At 37.9% G+C, this 16,828-nt stretch overlaps 1 protein-coding gene across 1 annotated transcript; it reads left to right on the top strand.

The window, feature by feature from the left end:
• The first annotated feature begins 10,163 nt into the window (after nt 1–10,163).
• calm2a (calmodulin 2a (phosphorylase kinase, delta)) lies at nt 10,164–15,204 on the top strand. Its single transcript, XM_033979175.2, has 6 exons — nt 10,164–10,322; nt 11,489–11,519; nt 13,328–13,471; nt 13,980–14,086; nt 14,177–14,312; nt 14,573–15,204. Exons 1-6 carry the CDS (start codon nt 10,320–10,322, stop codon nt 14,599–14,601), a joined length of 450 nt encoding a protein of 149 aa, XP_033835066.1. The 5' UTR covers nt 10,164–10,319; the 3' UTR covers nt 14,602–15,204.
• Nucleotides 15,205–16,828: the final 1,624 nt, after the last annotated feature.

The following is a 16,828-nucleotide window of genomic DNA, read 5'->3' as shown; positions in this document are numbered from 1 at the left end:
AAGCTACATAGTACACCTTTAACACAAAATGCATCTAAAATAATTTGATCATAGCATTATATTATATAGGTTTAATTGGCCTAGTGTAGAGTAGATTGGTTCAGGTTGGTATGTTGTCTTAATGCCAATACAAGTAATGTCCATTATCAGTTTCATTTTCAGTTTTATACTGTGGTACATTCCTGGCAAAGCAATAACAGCAAGTGGCGGTAAGTATCATTTCTCATAAAGACCTTGTGATCTGTGGTGACTTCAGTATAGATTTATTTAAAACCAACAGCCATAAACCTACCAAGATTTTTTTTTAAATGTAATGTATAGCTTAATGCTGTGTCCTAAGATAACATCACTTGTTGCCAGTTTCTTCACTGCAAAAGCAAGCTAATGTAACCACAACCATTTACAAGGGAATCATCTTAAATTAATCAATGGCTGCTTTAAAGCTAAGTTTACAAAGCCAAAATTGGGAAATTATTGACAATAAGTTAATGTGGACAGGGCCTATGATAGTTTTTGTTCATATTCACAACCCTGCTCATTTCACTTTGCCAAATATTATAGTAATACAAAAAATAACAGTATGCCTTGGATGAATGGGCTGGGAAAATTCAATCAAAGCCTCGTCACCTCTATGCAAACTACCGAGCACTCAGCAGACAAATTCCTTCTTTCTCAAACCAGTTGCCAAAAAGGAAATTTAAAACATTGTCAGCAATTTCAAAAACAAAAAAAAACATATTCATAGGTTTGTTTTTTTGGGGGGGTTTTTAATATTCAACATCTACATATTGCGATGAATTGTTTATGGCTTTAATCAAAAATGTAATCCTCGAAATTGTGAAACCAATTAACTACATATATAATCTATTTTTTCAAACTGGAAAATTCCCCAAAAAACTGCAAAAGTCATACCAGTTTACAAAAACAGAGACAGTTTGCCAATTACAAGCCAGTTTCTCTGCAATCTCAGTTTTCTACAAGTACACTGAAAAATGTATAAACAAGTACACTGAAAAATGTATATATTGTATAAAAATATGGCCTAAGGAAAAATCTCATAGAAGAAGCTTTCTGCAATCTGGAAAATTAACAATAATAATATTCCATTGCAATTTTCATAGACTTCAAAAAAGCCTTTGATACAATTGATCATTAAAACATATCCCTCAGGGATCGGTGTTGGGACCAGTATTGTTTTTCTTGTATATAAATTAAAAACCAATTAGTTAAATTGGTTCTATTTGCAGATGATACTACTATTTTATCTACTATCTCATGCAGTAGAAAGGAACTGTACCAGCTTTTGGGCAAGGTAACCAGAGAAACTGAAAAACGACATGACTAGTTTAATGATAACTTATTGTCTCTGTAAAAAAAAGTCAATGATATTTAAATAAGTTTAAAAAATGGGGGGCTTGCTTCTGCCTACTCCGTTTGAGCATTGCTCAAATAAAATAAAATAAATGAATGAATCGCCGCATCTTTAATATGGTTAGAATATTCATGTTTCGTATGTAGGGCGCTAATTAATTGCCCACAGCATAACATAATCCACGGCATTTTATTACCCATCATTTATATATTAATGTATTTATATGATGATGAATTTACTATGCAATTTTAAATATTTTGCAGCCCTGCGCTGTCAGCCAGCATGGTGTCAAATTCTGAGAGAGTGACTGGGAGTAAAATGACACCGCATACTATACTTCACAACCTGCCAGAGAGGAAACTTCTGGAAACCTACTTCAAATTGAGCTCATTTGTTGATAAATAGATACTCGGCCATAAAAGTGAAAAAGTGAAACTGCTTTTGAAGATTAAATCAGTTTGTAGGTGAGGGAGGGTTTTGCAGTACCTCCTATGGCATCAGCAAGACTTTGACTCTCTAGTGTTTCATGCAGTGTTTTGAACTCACAGTGACTGCAGTAGACAAGCTGGAGGCAGGCCAGAGAGGGGCGAGCGAGGATAGGACAGACAGACGTATAGACAGAGAGAGCAGTGGCAGGAGGGGAGTTGTTTAGCAGACAATAAACACTCCAGTCGCCTTAAATAAAAACTGACACCTGCAGGTTGAAACTGTAAAAAGTACACATAGAAATTATTTGATGGTTTTCATATATTTTGCAGTGGCTTCAATACCAAAACATAATTTCACCCTTGAAGTTACAGTTGGCAAAAGTAGCAGCAAAAGTAACAATAAGCAGCAGTAGTGAAATACAGTAGTAGTAGCCATTGTTTATTTTTTAAGTGATAGTAGCACTAGTAGACGAGTAGTAGTAGTATCCTAGTAGTTATATAGTAGCAGTAAGTAGAAAAGGTTATGTCAGCACAGATGAAACGCATTGCACATACAGATAAATACCACAAGAATTGTACTATTCTACAAAACAAAAGTAGTAGTAGTACTAATAGTAGCAGTAGTAGTAGAAGTAGTAGCAGCAGTAATATTAATAGTAGTAGTAGTGGTGGTAGTTGTTGTCGCAATAGTGTTAGCGGCAGTAGAAAAGAATTAATAGTAAATTGCAAAGGCCTAGTAGTATTGTATTGGTAGTACTTAGCTGTATCAGTAGTAGTAACAGTTGAAGAAGTAGTAGTAGTAGTAGTTGTTGTAATTACAGATGTAGTTTTTTAGCAGTAGTAATAATTATAGTTGAATTATTAGTAGAAGGATTATGAAGAGGGTTGGCAGTAAGCATTTCCGTCCCCTGCAGCATTTGTAGTAGTAGTAGCAGTTGTAGTTTTTAGCAGTAGTATAATAATAATAGTAGACATATTCGTATTAGAAATATTATGAACAGGGTTGACAGTGAGTGGTCTCGCGCGCTGGAATAAAACAATGTGACATGTGCAGGTTGAGGGTGGGCACGCAGTCTATGGGGGGGTAGAAGCTAAGTGCACGCTTAACACTGTATCCATTTCATCACAACCTGATTGAAAGAGGCAGAGAATAGCAGCCACGCCAAATCCTCTTATCCGATTTGTGACCATTAATCATTCCTGCTTCATGATGTGATTTTAGACACATAATTTTCCCGTTGCAGGTAGAGCTAGTATGCACATGGGGCAGTTTCAGAGGCAGACGCAACCAGGATACTGATATATAAGTGTATTTGGAAAAGATTCATTTTACTTGTGTATATTAAGAAGAAAAAAATCTATTTACCTAAGTGTATAGCAGAGATAGTAGTAGTACAAGTAGTAGTAGTAGTAGCAATTGCATGGAGTCATCGAGTATAATAGTGTCAGGATATTTGACAAAGTGCTGGTAATAGTAGTGCTGGACAGAGTAGTTGTGGCAGTAGTAGTTGTAGTAGTAGTAGTGGTGAAGGTTGGAGGTGAAAGTTATTTGGTCTATTTGGAAACTGGAGTCGTAAAAGTACTCTCTACCTAATGGTATGTTTTTATTTAATTTCTAGTTTTTGTGACACCAGTTGCAACACCTGCTTATCCTGATATTGTATTGATATTATAAATTATAAGTTTGAACCCTCCTGAGTTGTAAAGTGAAGTGAGAACTATGTTGGTACTCTTTGAGTCATGAGCCTGTTGTTCTCTTGAACCACACCCTTAGTTACCAGTAATGTATAAATTGGTTCAGATACTGACTTAGTATCTAGTATCTATTAGTATCTTAGTATCTGATTTATGTATGCTGTCAGATGATCCAGCACTGTTATAAACTCCAAGACCCTATTCTGTGGCCTCCATCTTAATATGTATTCCTGTCATACCACAACTTTATATCTAATATATTTGATCAAATATCTTTACTTGAAATTTTTGCAGTATCTGTACTTTCACTTCTCCCCCTGCTCATGTACTTTAGCCTTTTACCCCTTTATTGCGACACTATAAAACGTTTACAAGAGCAACTTTGTCCAGTGATGCACCTAGACTTTTGTTCTTTCTTTTTTCTCTTGCTGGAAACACATTACTGCCAATAAAGCATTCTCAGAGGGGGCTGTCCGATGCAGAAGTACCAGAAATCGCCTGTGCAACGTCATAAAAAATAGATAGACATAGACTAGCCCTCCTCCTCTCCTCCTCTGTCAGATTTGCATACAGGCTAATCTTACATCCAAAAGGCAGTCTAACAACTAGCAGCTGTGGGCCCCCTGGTACATTAGACAACACTCTGACATAATGTAATCTAAAGGGCTTTTTCTTTTCTCTTTGTACAAATAGAGGCATGACGCACGGACAATGGCTATTCTGTCCCATGAAAGGGGATCTGCTCCATTGGCACGAAACCAGCAGGTGCCTTACAAAGCTTCATTCATAAATAATGCCGTCCACAGCCTACAGTTACACAGGTAAACAGCGTCTCATATTTGGCACCCACTAAAGTCCCCCTAATGACGACTCCAAGCACAAATTACATGCAATTTTAGGCTTTAAAGCTGATTTCTGTTACTGTTTCTGAATGAGACCGGTAAAACTGCAATGGTTTTGTTTACAGTAGAACACATAGGTTTTTGTAAAAGCAGTACTAGAGAAAGGTGGGTAGAATACATAAATTGGACCAAATTAAGATTATATTATATTATTTTTTTATTCATGACTAAAGACATGTCCTGCCAATTGATTATTCAACTAAAATTGGGGCGTGACAAAAGCGCTCAAAACTATCTGACTGAAACTGTACTCACAAGACTACACCTGCAGGGGGGGTTCATGCAAAAAGTATTTATGCCAAAGAAGTACTAGGAAATAATGTTTTCATCATCTTTTTTCTTATAGATACAATGCCAAATCTTCAGCTAAATCAATCATGCACAAACTTCTCCCATCTGCTTTTGTCATATATACTTATAATCTTTAAATACTCTTGGCAGTAGTAATAAAGACTCAATAGACCTGCAGATAAATTTACATGTACTTGAATTATTGAAGAGATGGGACAGCACTTCTCATGTAATCCACCAATGTAGCATCACAATTTATCACCAAATGTTACCATCTCTTCTCCCAGTAAAAACACAGCTTGAGGCAATCAAATGGAGTAGTGTCCAGGACAATGGCGTGTGGATGTTACTGAAGATGAAAGAGTGACTTTTTTTTTTTCTTGTAGCACAGTAACCTTTGGCCTTTGGTACAGAAATGAGAAGGAGCTGTTTATTTCTGGGTTGGGTTTTGTTGCCGATAAGACATCATTATGTAGCGTAGTTACATATTCACAGGAGCTGATAAGGAAACCAAGAGTAACCATGTACACTTGACATTTACCTAGCAATGAATGTTGTTTGTGCATTATATTGGATTGAAATTGAGGTTACATATTTGCAGTGGCTTGAAAGAATTACAGTAAGATGTTGAAGTGAGTGTATGCTATCTACAAGCAAAATAATAGTATAATGATTTGACTTTTTACTCCAGATGCCCTGCTTTATCAATTGACTGAATTAACATGTTAAATCATTGCCGGTTTGCCTCAATAGCCTGTATTTGGCTCTATAGAATCTCTCTAGTATTCCCCTACAAGCAAAAATACATTTTACCAGATTGATTAGCTTTGTTTGGCTTCGTTGGTTTTACTCCAGATGCCATGTCAAGGCTTATGGTCAAATATGAATTGGGTTGACAGAAATAAGATGGTATGTTAAGTCATTAACATACCATATACTTGAAAAAAAAAATCTTGTGTATTGATCAGACGTCTTTTGACTTGGTTGATTTTACTCCAGATAACTTATCAATAAATCTCAATGTATGAAGACTTTGTACATGGAATTGGTTTAACACAATTAAGATATATTTAAGCCATGCTACAAGGAAAATAAGTACCGGAAAGTATATATAAGTATAAGCAATACAGTACAGCTATTTTACATGTCAAAACCAAGAGATAGAAGATGCAAAACAGAACATTTGGACGAATTGCAATTGGTCAGTGTATAAGCAATTATACTGTAGTGTTTAGGATTGACAAAATGCTGAACAATACTGTATCCCATTCTAAAAAAGGCATGGTGGTTACAATGCAAAAGTCTTTTAGAATTACTTGAATTATTTTATTTTTCTGATGGGCAGATCAGTACCAAAATATCAATACATCAGTAAATTGTTTTTATTTTAGTTTATCACATTTACCGGTATTCAGTTCAAGCTGGATTGGAGCAAAAATGATGACGATATGAAGATATGTCAAGGTCAAGGTAAAATTATTCTGGGATTTCAATACATTTGAATTCAGAACTCATTGGCATCAGATCAATAATCCAATAAGCCTATCAGATTAAAACAAGAATCACTCGTATCACCCATTGCTACTTTTTGCAGGGTAAATACAGTATCAGTCAGTAAAACCTCAACAAGCAGCAAGTGCCATTATAATACAATGATTGGTAAACCCAGTCACTAGCAGCAGAATGAATGACTTATAGATTTGTTTCAAAGGGTAACCCAAGAGGACACAGTGAGAGAAATCTGTGACGCATTTTGCATCATATTGACCGAATAAATAAAAATGAGTGGGCTTTTACAATTTGCAGTACAATTTATTCCAAAGATAGAAGCCAACAAAGACACAGAAAACACCAATTCAAACTAAGATATGACAATGACTCTTAATAATGTTAGCAGCAGGTAGATCAGTGTTGAAACGTGATGTATATCTAATCTAACCATCTGTGTAATTAGCTGCTTTTGTTTCCCTCTTTAAGGCTCCAGGCTATTTCCTGGTTTTCCTATACTGCCCTGATCAGAAGTTAACCACATGGAAGGGAGAGTAGGTTGAGGATGTTTTGTTATTGATTGGTGACCGGAAGAGGGTCCAGTGCAAAAATCAAAATGCAGATCCCAGGGGTTTACTAAAGCAATCACAGAAAAGGCAAAAAATTGTAGCTCAATTATAGAGCAATGGTGGAAGAAGTGCATGTTATCTAAATATTAATTAAAGGTGTACTATGGCGATGGAGGATTTGCTTCCTGCTTGTCTCCATGGAGATGTTATTGCTTTCCGTAGAATTTTCTTCTGTATGGTATGAAACTTGTTTAACTTTATTTCATTGCAGGTGTTTTTATTTGCCAAAAATTCTTACTCTTATTTACCAAAAATTCTTACTCTTACTTACTCTTACTTGTAAGCTGACTTGCCTCTCCTCAGGTCAAATCTATAACTTGCCCTGCTTATTTTTATACACATGTTCAATGTACTGTGAGAATCCAGCAAAACAACAACATCCATGGAGACAAGGTTGTGCAGCCTTCAGAAGTTACATAGTGCACCTTTGAATTGTCTAAGGAGGTTATTCTAGTCATATTAAGTCCAAGTGAATATCGATAGTTATTGAATTTATTGAGTTTTATTAGAAGGATTTTAGAACATAAAGAATGCTCCAATGAACTAACATGTCCTTATTTACATCAGCCATACCAAAACTACTTTAATTATTTGTACTAGAATCATCATTAGAAATGGTCATATTGCCTTTTGGGACACCCTTCTATATTTTTTTCTTTAACTTTTATTTTACTGTACTGAGCAAATCTTTGGGGTCCAATCCACAATTGACTGAATTCCCCTCATTCATTTGGAGCAGTAACACCCAGATACCATAACACAAACTGTTGATATGAAGTTTATAGGGAAGTTAGTTTGAATAATCCAAACAAATATATTACAAAACTATAGACCTATGACATAAAAAGTAACACAGTAAAATAATAAAACATAATAAAATAAATAATAAAATAATAAAATAAAATTGGACCACAAACTATGTTCATTTTGTGAGCCTGTGTATACCTCATACAGATGATTTGCTTTCAGGTTTTATAGGCCTTTAAGTCATGTCTCTGTCTTCTTGATACGGCCTTATCCATATTAGAGCCAACCTGCTGTGACCTTTGACCCCAAGTATCTCCTTGGAGACCGCAGGAGCATTTAGGGTCATGTCATCAAGCGTGCAAACAGCTGATGGTGCATATTGGATGAAGCAGTGCTATAGAAATTGTGCTGCAAGAACAAAGCTGATGGTAAAATATTTATGACCCCACCACTAAACTGCCTGTCTTTGTGTATTGTTTAATGGGCACAATACAGAATACGTGCTTTGTCAGAACATTGTGTGAAAGTGTAGTTAATAATGGTTGAATTGAAATAGATTGTGGTGATGTGACCAGCTATTCCTGTATTATGGTGTTTGAACAACATTACATTACAAGCAAAATCTACAAATGTAGGTCTATCAACAGTTATCTCTGCCCCCATTATAAAGGTCAATGATGATTCACTATGTGGTATTTCATAAATATTTTAAATGCAAAAGCACAAATGTCATTTAGACAAGATCATAATCCAGGTAAAGGTGTACAGTGCAACTTTTCTGGTGGAGGGTACACCACGTGCTTGTCTCCATGGAGAAGTTATTGCTTAAACTGTATGGCATAGATGGATTTATTTGCTTTAGATGTTTTTATTGCTCTAAAGTACCTTTGAAAAACATGCAATCTTATACTGTGACCAGGGTTGTGTCTCCATAGATCAACCTGTAACTTGGCTTTGTGGTCTTCATGGAGAGAAATTGTGCCATACAGTGGAGCATTATAGGCAAAGCAACACCTCCATTGAGACAAGTAGGTAGTATATCCTCCATCTGAAAAGTTACGCAGTGCAAGTTTTACCAACCACACAATATTAGAAGTATAGTGATCTAATTTTGCCCCAATCTCAATCAAACATTATGCTGCGGAACCATCAGATGTCTGAAAACAACCCAGCGGTGTAGAAAATTCTCAGTTGAATTATATTGATCGGAATATAGACATTTCCTTGTGTTTGCAAACAGCCGTGAGAGAAATACATTCACAATTCAATGCGGCTTATCTCCTTCTTGTGACGGATTTATGCCTTTGTGTGTTCACCTTTGGCATTACATAATCTGGAGGGTGACAAAACGCAGGGTGAAAAACAGATTTGAATGAGAAGAATGTGGACCAGATTAGGTGGGTTAGAGAGAGAAAGAGAGGGAGGGAGAGAGAGGATAAAAAAGCATGGTTTATTCTGAGGCTGCTCCGGGTATCACGTGGTACCGGCTGGCAGCATCCTCTTAGCAAACATACAAGCCCAGACCAATTTCTTAAATATACCAGTGATAAATTGCACACTGAATCCCCTATCTCATCACAGTAAACGTTTAGACGAGTGAAAAAGACCTCTCTGGACCCCATTGAATTTATCTTGCCTTTCCAGAGCATTTCAAACTAGTAGGCCTTTCCCAGAAGGCCAGGCTGGAGACAGGTGGCCACTGGGAGATCAGTCAGGCATAAGCAATCAGGCTATGAGATATGAGTGCCCTTAACAGCACTACAATAGGACTTGACAATCCATCTGTTAGCTATACCCTGGCAAAGACTCTGCAGTTGATACATCATATGCACATAGGGAGAAAGTATGCACACATGCAGCCATAAATTGCTCTATATATATCTGGATTAAGCATGATACATCACACTGTATAATACTATAGGCCTATAGTGCGATATAAATGTTTGAAATCTTTTTAACAACTACCATGACGTTGCATTTCCTGCTCCACAAACTGTCACACTTTTACAGCTTGACCGCACACAACTTCGCACTATGTCAGACAGTCGTAACCTTGGAGCTGAAAAAGCATATCTATCAATATGCTAATGCAGAAAATGCAATAAAACAAGCAAGCTGCAGCAAACAGCAAAGCCTTCACTTCCTCAGATGTGCACCTAATGGTCACGCAAAGTTGATTTTTATAAGATAGTCTGACATTAGGGTAATTACTAGCCATAACTATCATACAGGGTGTCCCAAAGATGATGCCCATATGTATACAGTGTGCAACAAGCTTGTCTGTGGCACTGACTGGGATGTCTATGGACGAGATGCAGCGGCAGCGCAGACCATGGGAGTGACGCATTGCAGGTACGAACGGACCAATCACAGGCTGCGATTTCTTTCCGCTACGTCTTGTACCGCACCACGGACTAGCAGAATGTATTCATGCGCTGCCGTTTAGTTCCTTTGTAAATTGTAAACGGGTTCAAATTAAGGATGTCCGGACGTAATTTGAGTACAGATATGTGTATTACAAATGTGAGGAGGTTTTATGAAGTCGTTATATATGACTGTAAGAGCGTGTTGTGTGTAATGTGGTGAGGGAGGAAAAGGGAAGTTGGCGGAGTGATACGTGTAAGAGGCGGAGATTGGGTGAGCCGTTATATGCCAGTCCACAGCCTCCTCATCACTGATCCAGAGCCGCTCTTTGTCCCTCGGGCTCCGTACATTTGCTCCGCTCTTTCGGATTTCACCTTAAACCAGCTGATCTACCCGCATCAAAATGGTAAGAGAGATAAATTTACTCATTGGAAGATAGCCTTAACAGTCTCCAAACGTTTTAGGAAGACGGAGCCGGCAGAAAAGGGGCAGTTTAATGTCGGGACAATGTGACATCACCAGGCGCAGAGCCTTCTCCCTCTACAGCGTAAAATGGGGGCTGCTTGTTGCTAGGCAGCGCTGTTCTTCATAAATGTCAATCTATTTTGCGATTGTACTGTCCTAAAATGCTCATATTTTATCAAGACAGTTTTCCCTCAAAAACTCTCGCCAGTGGCGTATCCAGGGCCAGATTGCTTAATATCAAATGAACGAGCCTACATTATGCATGGGCAGATCGCTTCTCTTCCTTTTGGGCGTTGAATGAACCTCTCGGTCCTTGTAGTCAGTGCTTTACCCAGTTTGTTATATTGGGTTTAACGCTATATCTTTATAATCTATGGAGGCCATTATCGTATGTTCATTTTCGAATAATGTGTACATTGTCTTCTCAGACCTGTATTTTTATTGATTTAGTATTATTCATTTAATCGTTGTTGCTTTTATTTTTTAACACTTGCGGTGTTATAATATTGTAAAAAGATTATAACAAATCCCCCTGTGCTGGGCCGTGTGCGGGTGCACTGCCCAGAAACGCCCATGGGGCTTGTTTATCGTAATTCGTCGAGCTTCTTGTTGTTTATTTCGCCTGATGCGTTTTTGTCGTAGTTTGAATGGGCCTTGAATATTAAATGGTGCGTCTCAAAAGTGTACAAGTCTGTATTGGTCGCCCTTTCAAACGCACGGCCTCATGGCGTTAGCGCCTAGCTCTAGCTCTGTCTGCCTAGCAACCTTTACCGCCAATTTTAATTCATTCATTGTGTATGGCCGTCCAGGCGTTGTCTTACTCGACATGCTCTGCCAATGAGTCATAACCTGCATTAAAGAAACACGTTTACTATACCTTTACATGTTGACTGACATTTCTGAGTAAAATGGTGCACATTTTATTATCTACATATTAAATGATACTACTTGGAGGATCGTAGTTAAGAATATAACCATTTATCTTCTATTATCTATTATATTTGCATGGCTTTTAATGTACATTAAATTGCCTGTGTCCCACTTTTAGCAACAGTACATAAGCTTGTATTCTGTCTTTGTCTAATTGCTCCCCGTATTATTTTTCAGGCCGACCAGCTTACAGAGGAGCAGATTGCCGGTAAGCCATGGCTGCATTGATCTCCTTTCTTCATATCCTACAAAGTGCCTTGTCATATGGATCCTAGAGTCTCTCTCCATGGATTTATACTTTTACCTTTTAAGGCGGTCTACACCTCGGGTCATAAAACGGGAATGAATGAAACAGTCTGTGGCTGTGCTGGCCTGCTTGCTTCCTCTCTGCAGCCTAGAAGGACTCCTCATGGAAAATTTTGCATTTTAATGGTTGCTATGTCATAAATGATGTAATCTGGAAGTGTTTTGCTGTTGGCTGCTGTTGAGATAATGTGTTCTTTGGCCTGGGTGTGTTCACTGTGGAAGGAATGCCTCACACACAAATTGCAATAAGTAGAAGCCGAGACTAGGTTACGTAAATCATCCAGTCTCTGAAAGGCTCTGCTGTCATATAGGCCCTCCACTATAGTGTGTACAGAGGAGCATTGTATGGTTAAGTGCCAAATGGCTTGGTTGATGCATTTCAGTGCTACTAGTCATCCACCGGGTTTCATAACATTGGCTCCCCGCTTGTATTTGCTCTAGTTTTGAAAGTGTCCGTCTCCATAGTGATTTGGGCAGTGCTGTAGTGTTAAGAGCAGTCTTTTTATTGCACAAGCCTCACTCGACTGGCTAAGAAAACGGACTAGAGTAATTGTATAAACAAGATTTAGAGCGGATTTGGTAAGCGATTTCTTGAAAAGCAGTCCGTGTTGAATGTTCACAGGTTTCTGAAAGAATTATAATAAATTAGGACTGTTGCATAGCGATTTAACATGTTTTGAATGGGTTAAAGCCCTAAAAATGTTGCATATAATATGATTTCTAGAGCAAATGGTTCAGACATTCAAAGAACATTCACTTTAAGGTTGGCAGTTTAAGTTTAAATTGCAAACCTGGCACATTTAGATGTTAATATAGAGAAATGCATAATATACTAAGATAAGATGAACCTTCTGTTTGTCCCACAATGAGGAAATTGCATGATAAATAAAGGTACTGCTATTTTCCCAATTAGTAATCTTGTTTTGGTAACGATTGTGTGGTAGGGGTGATTGTTGCAGCCTTATCTTTCTCTAAAGAGGGGTGTCAGTCCACGCTGTGCTTGACCCCACAACCAGGAGGCCAGGTTGGAGTTGTCATGATGTTGACAATCTGCTACATGCCACCGCTCATTGCCCCCTGGTCTTGTCTCTTGATGAGTACTGTGTCATCATGCCCCTCCTTCCTTTTCACTCCACCTCCTGTCTGCTTTGGTGTTTTGACCAGAAATGCCACGAGTTGTAACCCAAAACACTGTGCCATGTTGCTGGAGGCTTAGTTTGTATCTGAAACATAAGTGAAGCTAAAAAGCTGCTGGGACTTTGTGGTAAATGATTGGCAGGCAATAGAAAGAGAAGAGACAAGTTATGCAAGATGGACAGGCATTTCCTCTGAGCTGTTTAAGATTTTTGGCACCTTTTTTATCCAGTTTCCTTTTTGTCTTAGAATGTATGTAATCAGATCAGTATAACAAAAAATGGCAATATATGAAAATGTGTGTATGGCTACTTGAAGGGGTTAACTTTGTGCTTCTGCTATTGATGAAAATATTAGGACTGTTGTCTTTTTCAAAAGGCAAGGCAAAAGAAAATATAGTTGTTTTTTTTGTAAAGTCCTCAAAATGGCGCCATAAAAAGAAATGTCACTTGGGGATAAGTCCATGAATTTTTGGCATGTTCTGTCTTGATCTATTCTTGGCAGCACATGGAGCATAGTTGATGTGCTTAAGTTGTCCTAGTGACACTAAACCTTGTGTTGTTTTTTTCATGGTAGAGTTCAAAGAGGCGTTCTCGCTCTTTGACAAAGATGGAGATGGCACCATCACCACCAAAGAGCTGGGCACCGTGATGCGCTCGCTCGGACAGAACCCCACAGAGGCTGAGCTGCAGGACATGATCAACGAGGTGGACGCTGATGGTACTGCTTCAGTCTATTATTCTATTGTATTTACATTATCTTAGCTATGTATGTATTTCCACCCACAATATTAAAAAATGGCAAATGGAAGAAGAGCCTATGGTTGGCCTTTATTTCACTGCAAAAAAAGATGCATCTATATAATTACTTATTCAGTGCCTTTAGTACTTAGTTGGTAGTAATAGGTTATATTTAGGAAGCAGGAAACTGGGGAACTCATAGTGAAAGTTAAACTATTTTGGCATGGTCATTTAAAGTAAAATGTATTGGATGGTAAGACTGGTTTCAAAGTTGCTAGTGGAGTACCTTTTACTTCATTTTATTTATTCTTGTAAACCAAAAAATTAAAAACAAAATATAGGTCAGCCTATAGTCTAGATGTATAGAATTATAGATTTATATTGTGCATTCAAGTAATTGGAACTTTTATTTTGCACTGTTAGAAAAAAATGTTACTACTTTAACAAAAGATCTTGAATAAAATATTTGTGTATTTTTTTGTTTTTAGGTAATGGAACGATAGACTTCCCAGAGTTTCTCACCATGATGGCACGGAAGATGAAGGACACAGACAGCGAGGAGGAGATCAGAGAAGCATTCCGCGTTTTCGACAAGGTACAAAAACTAAACACAAACTCTATTTATTCCTTTTTATGATTTTCAAAGCTCCAATTTTTCACCGCCTTTTCCTCATTCTGTCCTCAGGATGGAAATGGATACATCAGTGCTGCTGAGCTCCGCCACGTGATGACAAACCTGGGAGAGAAGTTGACCGATGAAGAGGTGGACGAAATGATCAGAGAAGCAGACATTGACGGTGATGGACAAGTCAACTATGAAGGTTTGTTACTTTTGTTTTTATTTAATGGAGGAAAATAACATTATGTAACGTTACAGAGTTCACTTTTGATGGTGTCTTGAATTGAAGGCAACCATAATCAATAGAAATTTCTATAGTCAGTTGGTTGGGTTGGATATTATTGATTATAAGTGAGTCTTTATCAAAAGCAGCATGTGCACCCACTTAAAACAATTTGTGCTTATTTTTAGAATTTAGTTCTGGTACTAAAGTGCACCTCTTGTTTTTGTTTTGCCCCACAGAGTTCGTACAAATGATGACGGCGAAGTGAAGGCCTTGTACAGATTTCGTATATAAATAATTTGCCTTTTTTCTTTGTGTAATTTATCTGTAAAATCTTAATAGCCCCTTCGTCCCTGCCCCTTCTGCTGTCCAAAGGAACTGCATGTAAACTGCATAGGCTCTTGTCCCCATGTCCCTTTTCTTTTGCTGTCATGGTGTTTTGGAGTGACGCGATGGTCGTACAACCCGAAGCCTGCGGAGGCCCCTGGGAGCCGGAGATTTTGGGATGTTCCTGTCTCGAGCTCGGGGCCCCTCCGCGCACGGCGACATTGGAAACCTGTCAACACTGTTGGCATGGAAATGATGTAGAGGAGTTTGAACTCTGCATGGACTACGGACAAAGTATATATGGAAATCTCTCAGCATTGCACTACTGCAAAAAAATGACACGGGTGTATCTCCTAGGTACTCGTACAAACTCTTTTTGTATCTGCTGTTCTATATGACCAGAAACGACTAATCTTAAACATGCTTTTTAATGTTTTACTCACTACTTTTATTTTCTTTTTTAAATGGCCTCTGGTCATGCCTCAAATAATCCATTCCAAGTTGTATATTTTTGTTTTCCAATAAAATTTACAACCTACCCGGATTTGAAAATTGTCTTGTTTTCTCCTTGAGTTGTTATAATTCCCTTTTTGTATCGAGATGCTCCATTTTTGATAGGGCTGTTTTCTTCTGTTGCTTATAGCCTGCAGTAAAATGTTTACCGTTTATTTAAATTGACTCCTGTGACTTCCCCAGTGCACTGAGGAGCATCAGCCAATGCCTCTTGATGTCCAACTTCAATCAGACCTGTCCAATGTAGTGGGACCAATGTGTGCTCTGGTCCTCTGCTGGTCCTGTGTTGAACTCAGCCGACCTCACTGAATATGTGAAGTCTGCTGCTGCTTCAGCACAGCACTGGCCCCAAATCTGGCCACCTCATAATAGTCATTATAAAAACATTTGGCATTTGCTCCCATCTTCACGAGGTGCAGGTGATCGAAAGTACATCTGGTGTAAATAAAGCTTTTCCTGTTCATTTCTTTTTTAATTTCTGATCGAGTTTGTTACAGTAGCTTGCAGAGATACAAAGTTTGTTATTTTGATGAATGACAATAAAGCTCTATTGTGGATCTCAGCCTTGCACCGCCTCTTGTTTATGCTATTTTTAAGGAGCTAAGATGTTGAAATTCAATACAGCTTTTATTAATAGTTGTAATGCTGATTCATTCTTAATTACAAAAACTAGACATTTATAATTTGTTATTTCAAGACCATTATCCACTCAAAGTAGAATGAGCCACACGAGCCTGATTTGGGTTGCTAATTCCATTTCTGAAATCCAGTTGGTTTAAATCTAAAAACTCTTCTGATGTGACTAAACCACATCACCTGCAGCCAATTTGTTCTAGTGCAGCTTCTGCAGCTTGGGTAGGTTCTGGGCTTTTGCATGAGGCAATGCTTGTCCATATACTGAGAATGAGAAAAACTCGTATGTGTCCTAACTGCAGGTTAAGGCACTGGCAATCCAGGTTCAGCTGGGATACATTTTGATGGTACATTTGATACAGTTCTTTTAAGATTTTTAATTTCTATTTCTGTAGTATTTTTTCTTGTCATAGAGGTTTTGTGAGGTAATGACTAGTCTGCTGGGTGAACTCAGCCCGGTCATGCGTTTGAATCTGAAGCCCTTGTGGATGTGCAGACATTTAGAGCATTACAAAATCATGTTAAGTAACACATCTCACACACAAATGGCTGATTTACTTCCGATTTATATTTTTCATGCAGGCATGCACTAGCCGCTTGCATAATCACCACATCGCTGTACTTTTAATATACAACTATGGACTTACAATATAACCTAATGAAAATTTTATAAATATTGTGCACCATAAATTAACTATTATTGCCTATAGTGGGTAAGGCTAAATGTCTTTATATGATTGTATTTAATAAAAAAATTTATAAATAATGCTGCACTATATAGGTTTTCTGGTAGAGCGCCACCTGCTCTATGGAGAAGTTCCATTATATCCATGTATCCATGATGAAAAGCAATTGATGCCACCAGTCCAAGTTACAAGTCAGATCTGTTGAGAGGTGAGCCCGCTCACACTAATGATGCATGTTTTCAAGTTGTTTTTATAACATTTGTAATTGTATAAATGAGCGATAGATGTAATGCCGTACTTGGGAATATTCTTTGTAAGCATACTACTTTCTGATTG

Source organism: Periophthalmus magnuspinnatus, chromosome 15, assembly GCF_009829125.3.
Source record: "Periophthalmus magnuspinnatus isolate fPerMag1 chromosome 15, fPerMag1.2.pri, whole genome shotgun sequence".
In the NCBI taxonomy this organism is placed as follows: Eukaryota; Metazoa; Chordata; class Actinopteri; order Gobiiformes; family Gobiidae; genus Periophthalmus; species Periophthalmus magnuspinnatus.
Note: the sequence above shows the minus strand (reverse complement) of the source record. Positions and strands in the feature narration are given on the sequence as shown.

Excerpts from the sequence above, each read along its gene's own strand:
- calm2a (XM_033979175.2), top strand. Across the intron at positions 11,520-13,327 it reads TACAGAGGAGCAGATTGCCG|AGTTCAAAGAGGCGTTCTCG; the intron begins GTAAGCCATGGC and ends TTTTCATGGTAG. Across the intron at positions 14,087-14,176 it reads CATTCCGCGTTTTCGACAAG|GATGGAAATGGATACATCAG; the intron begins GTACAAAAACTA and ends TTCTGTCCTCAG.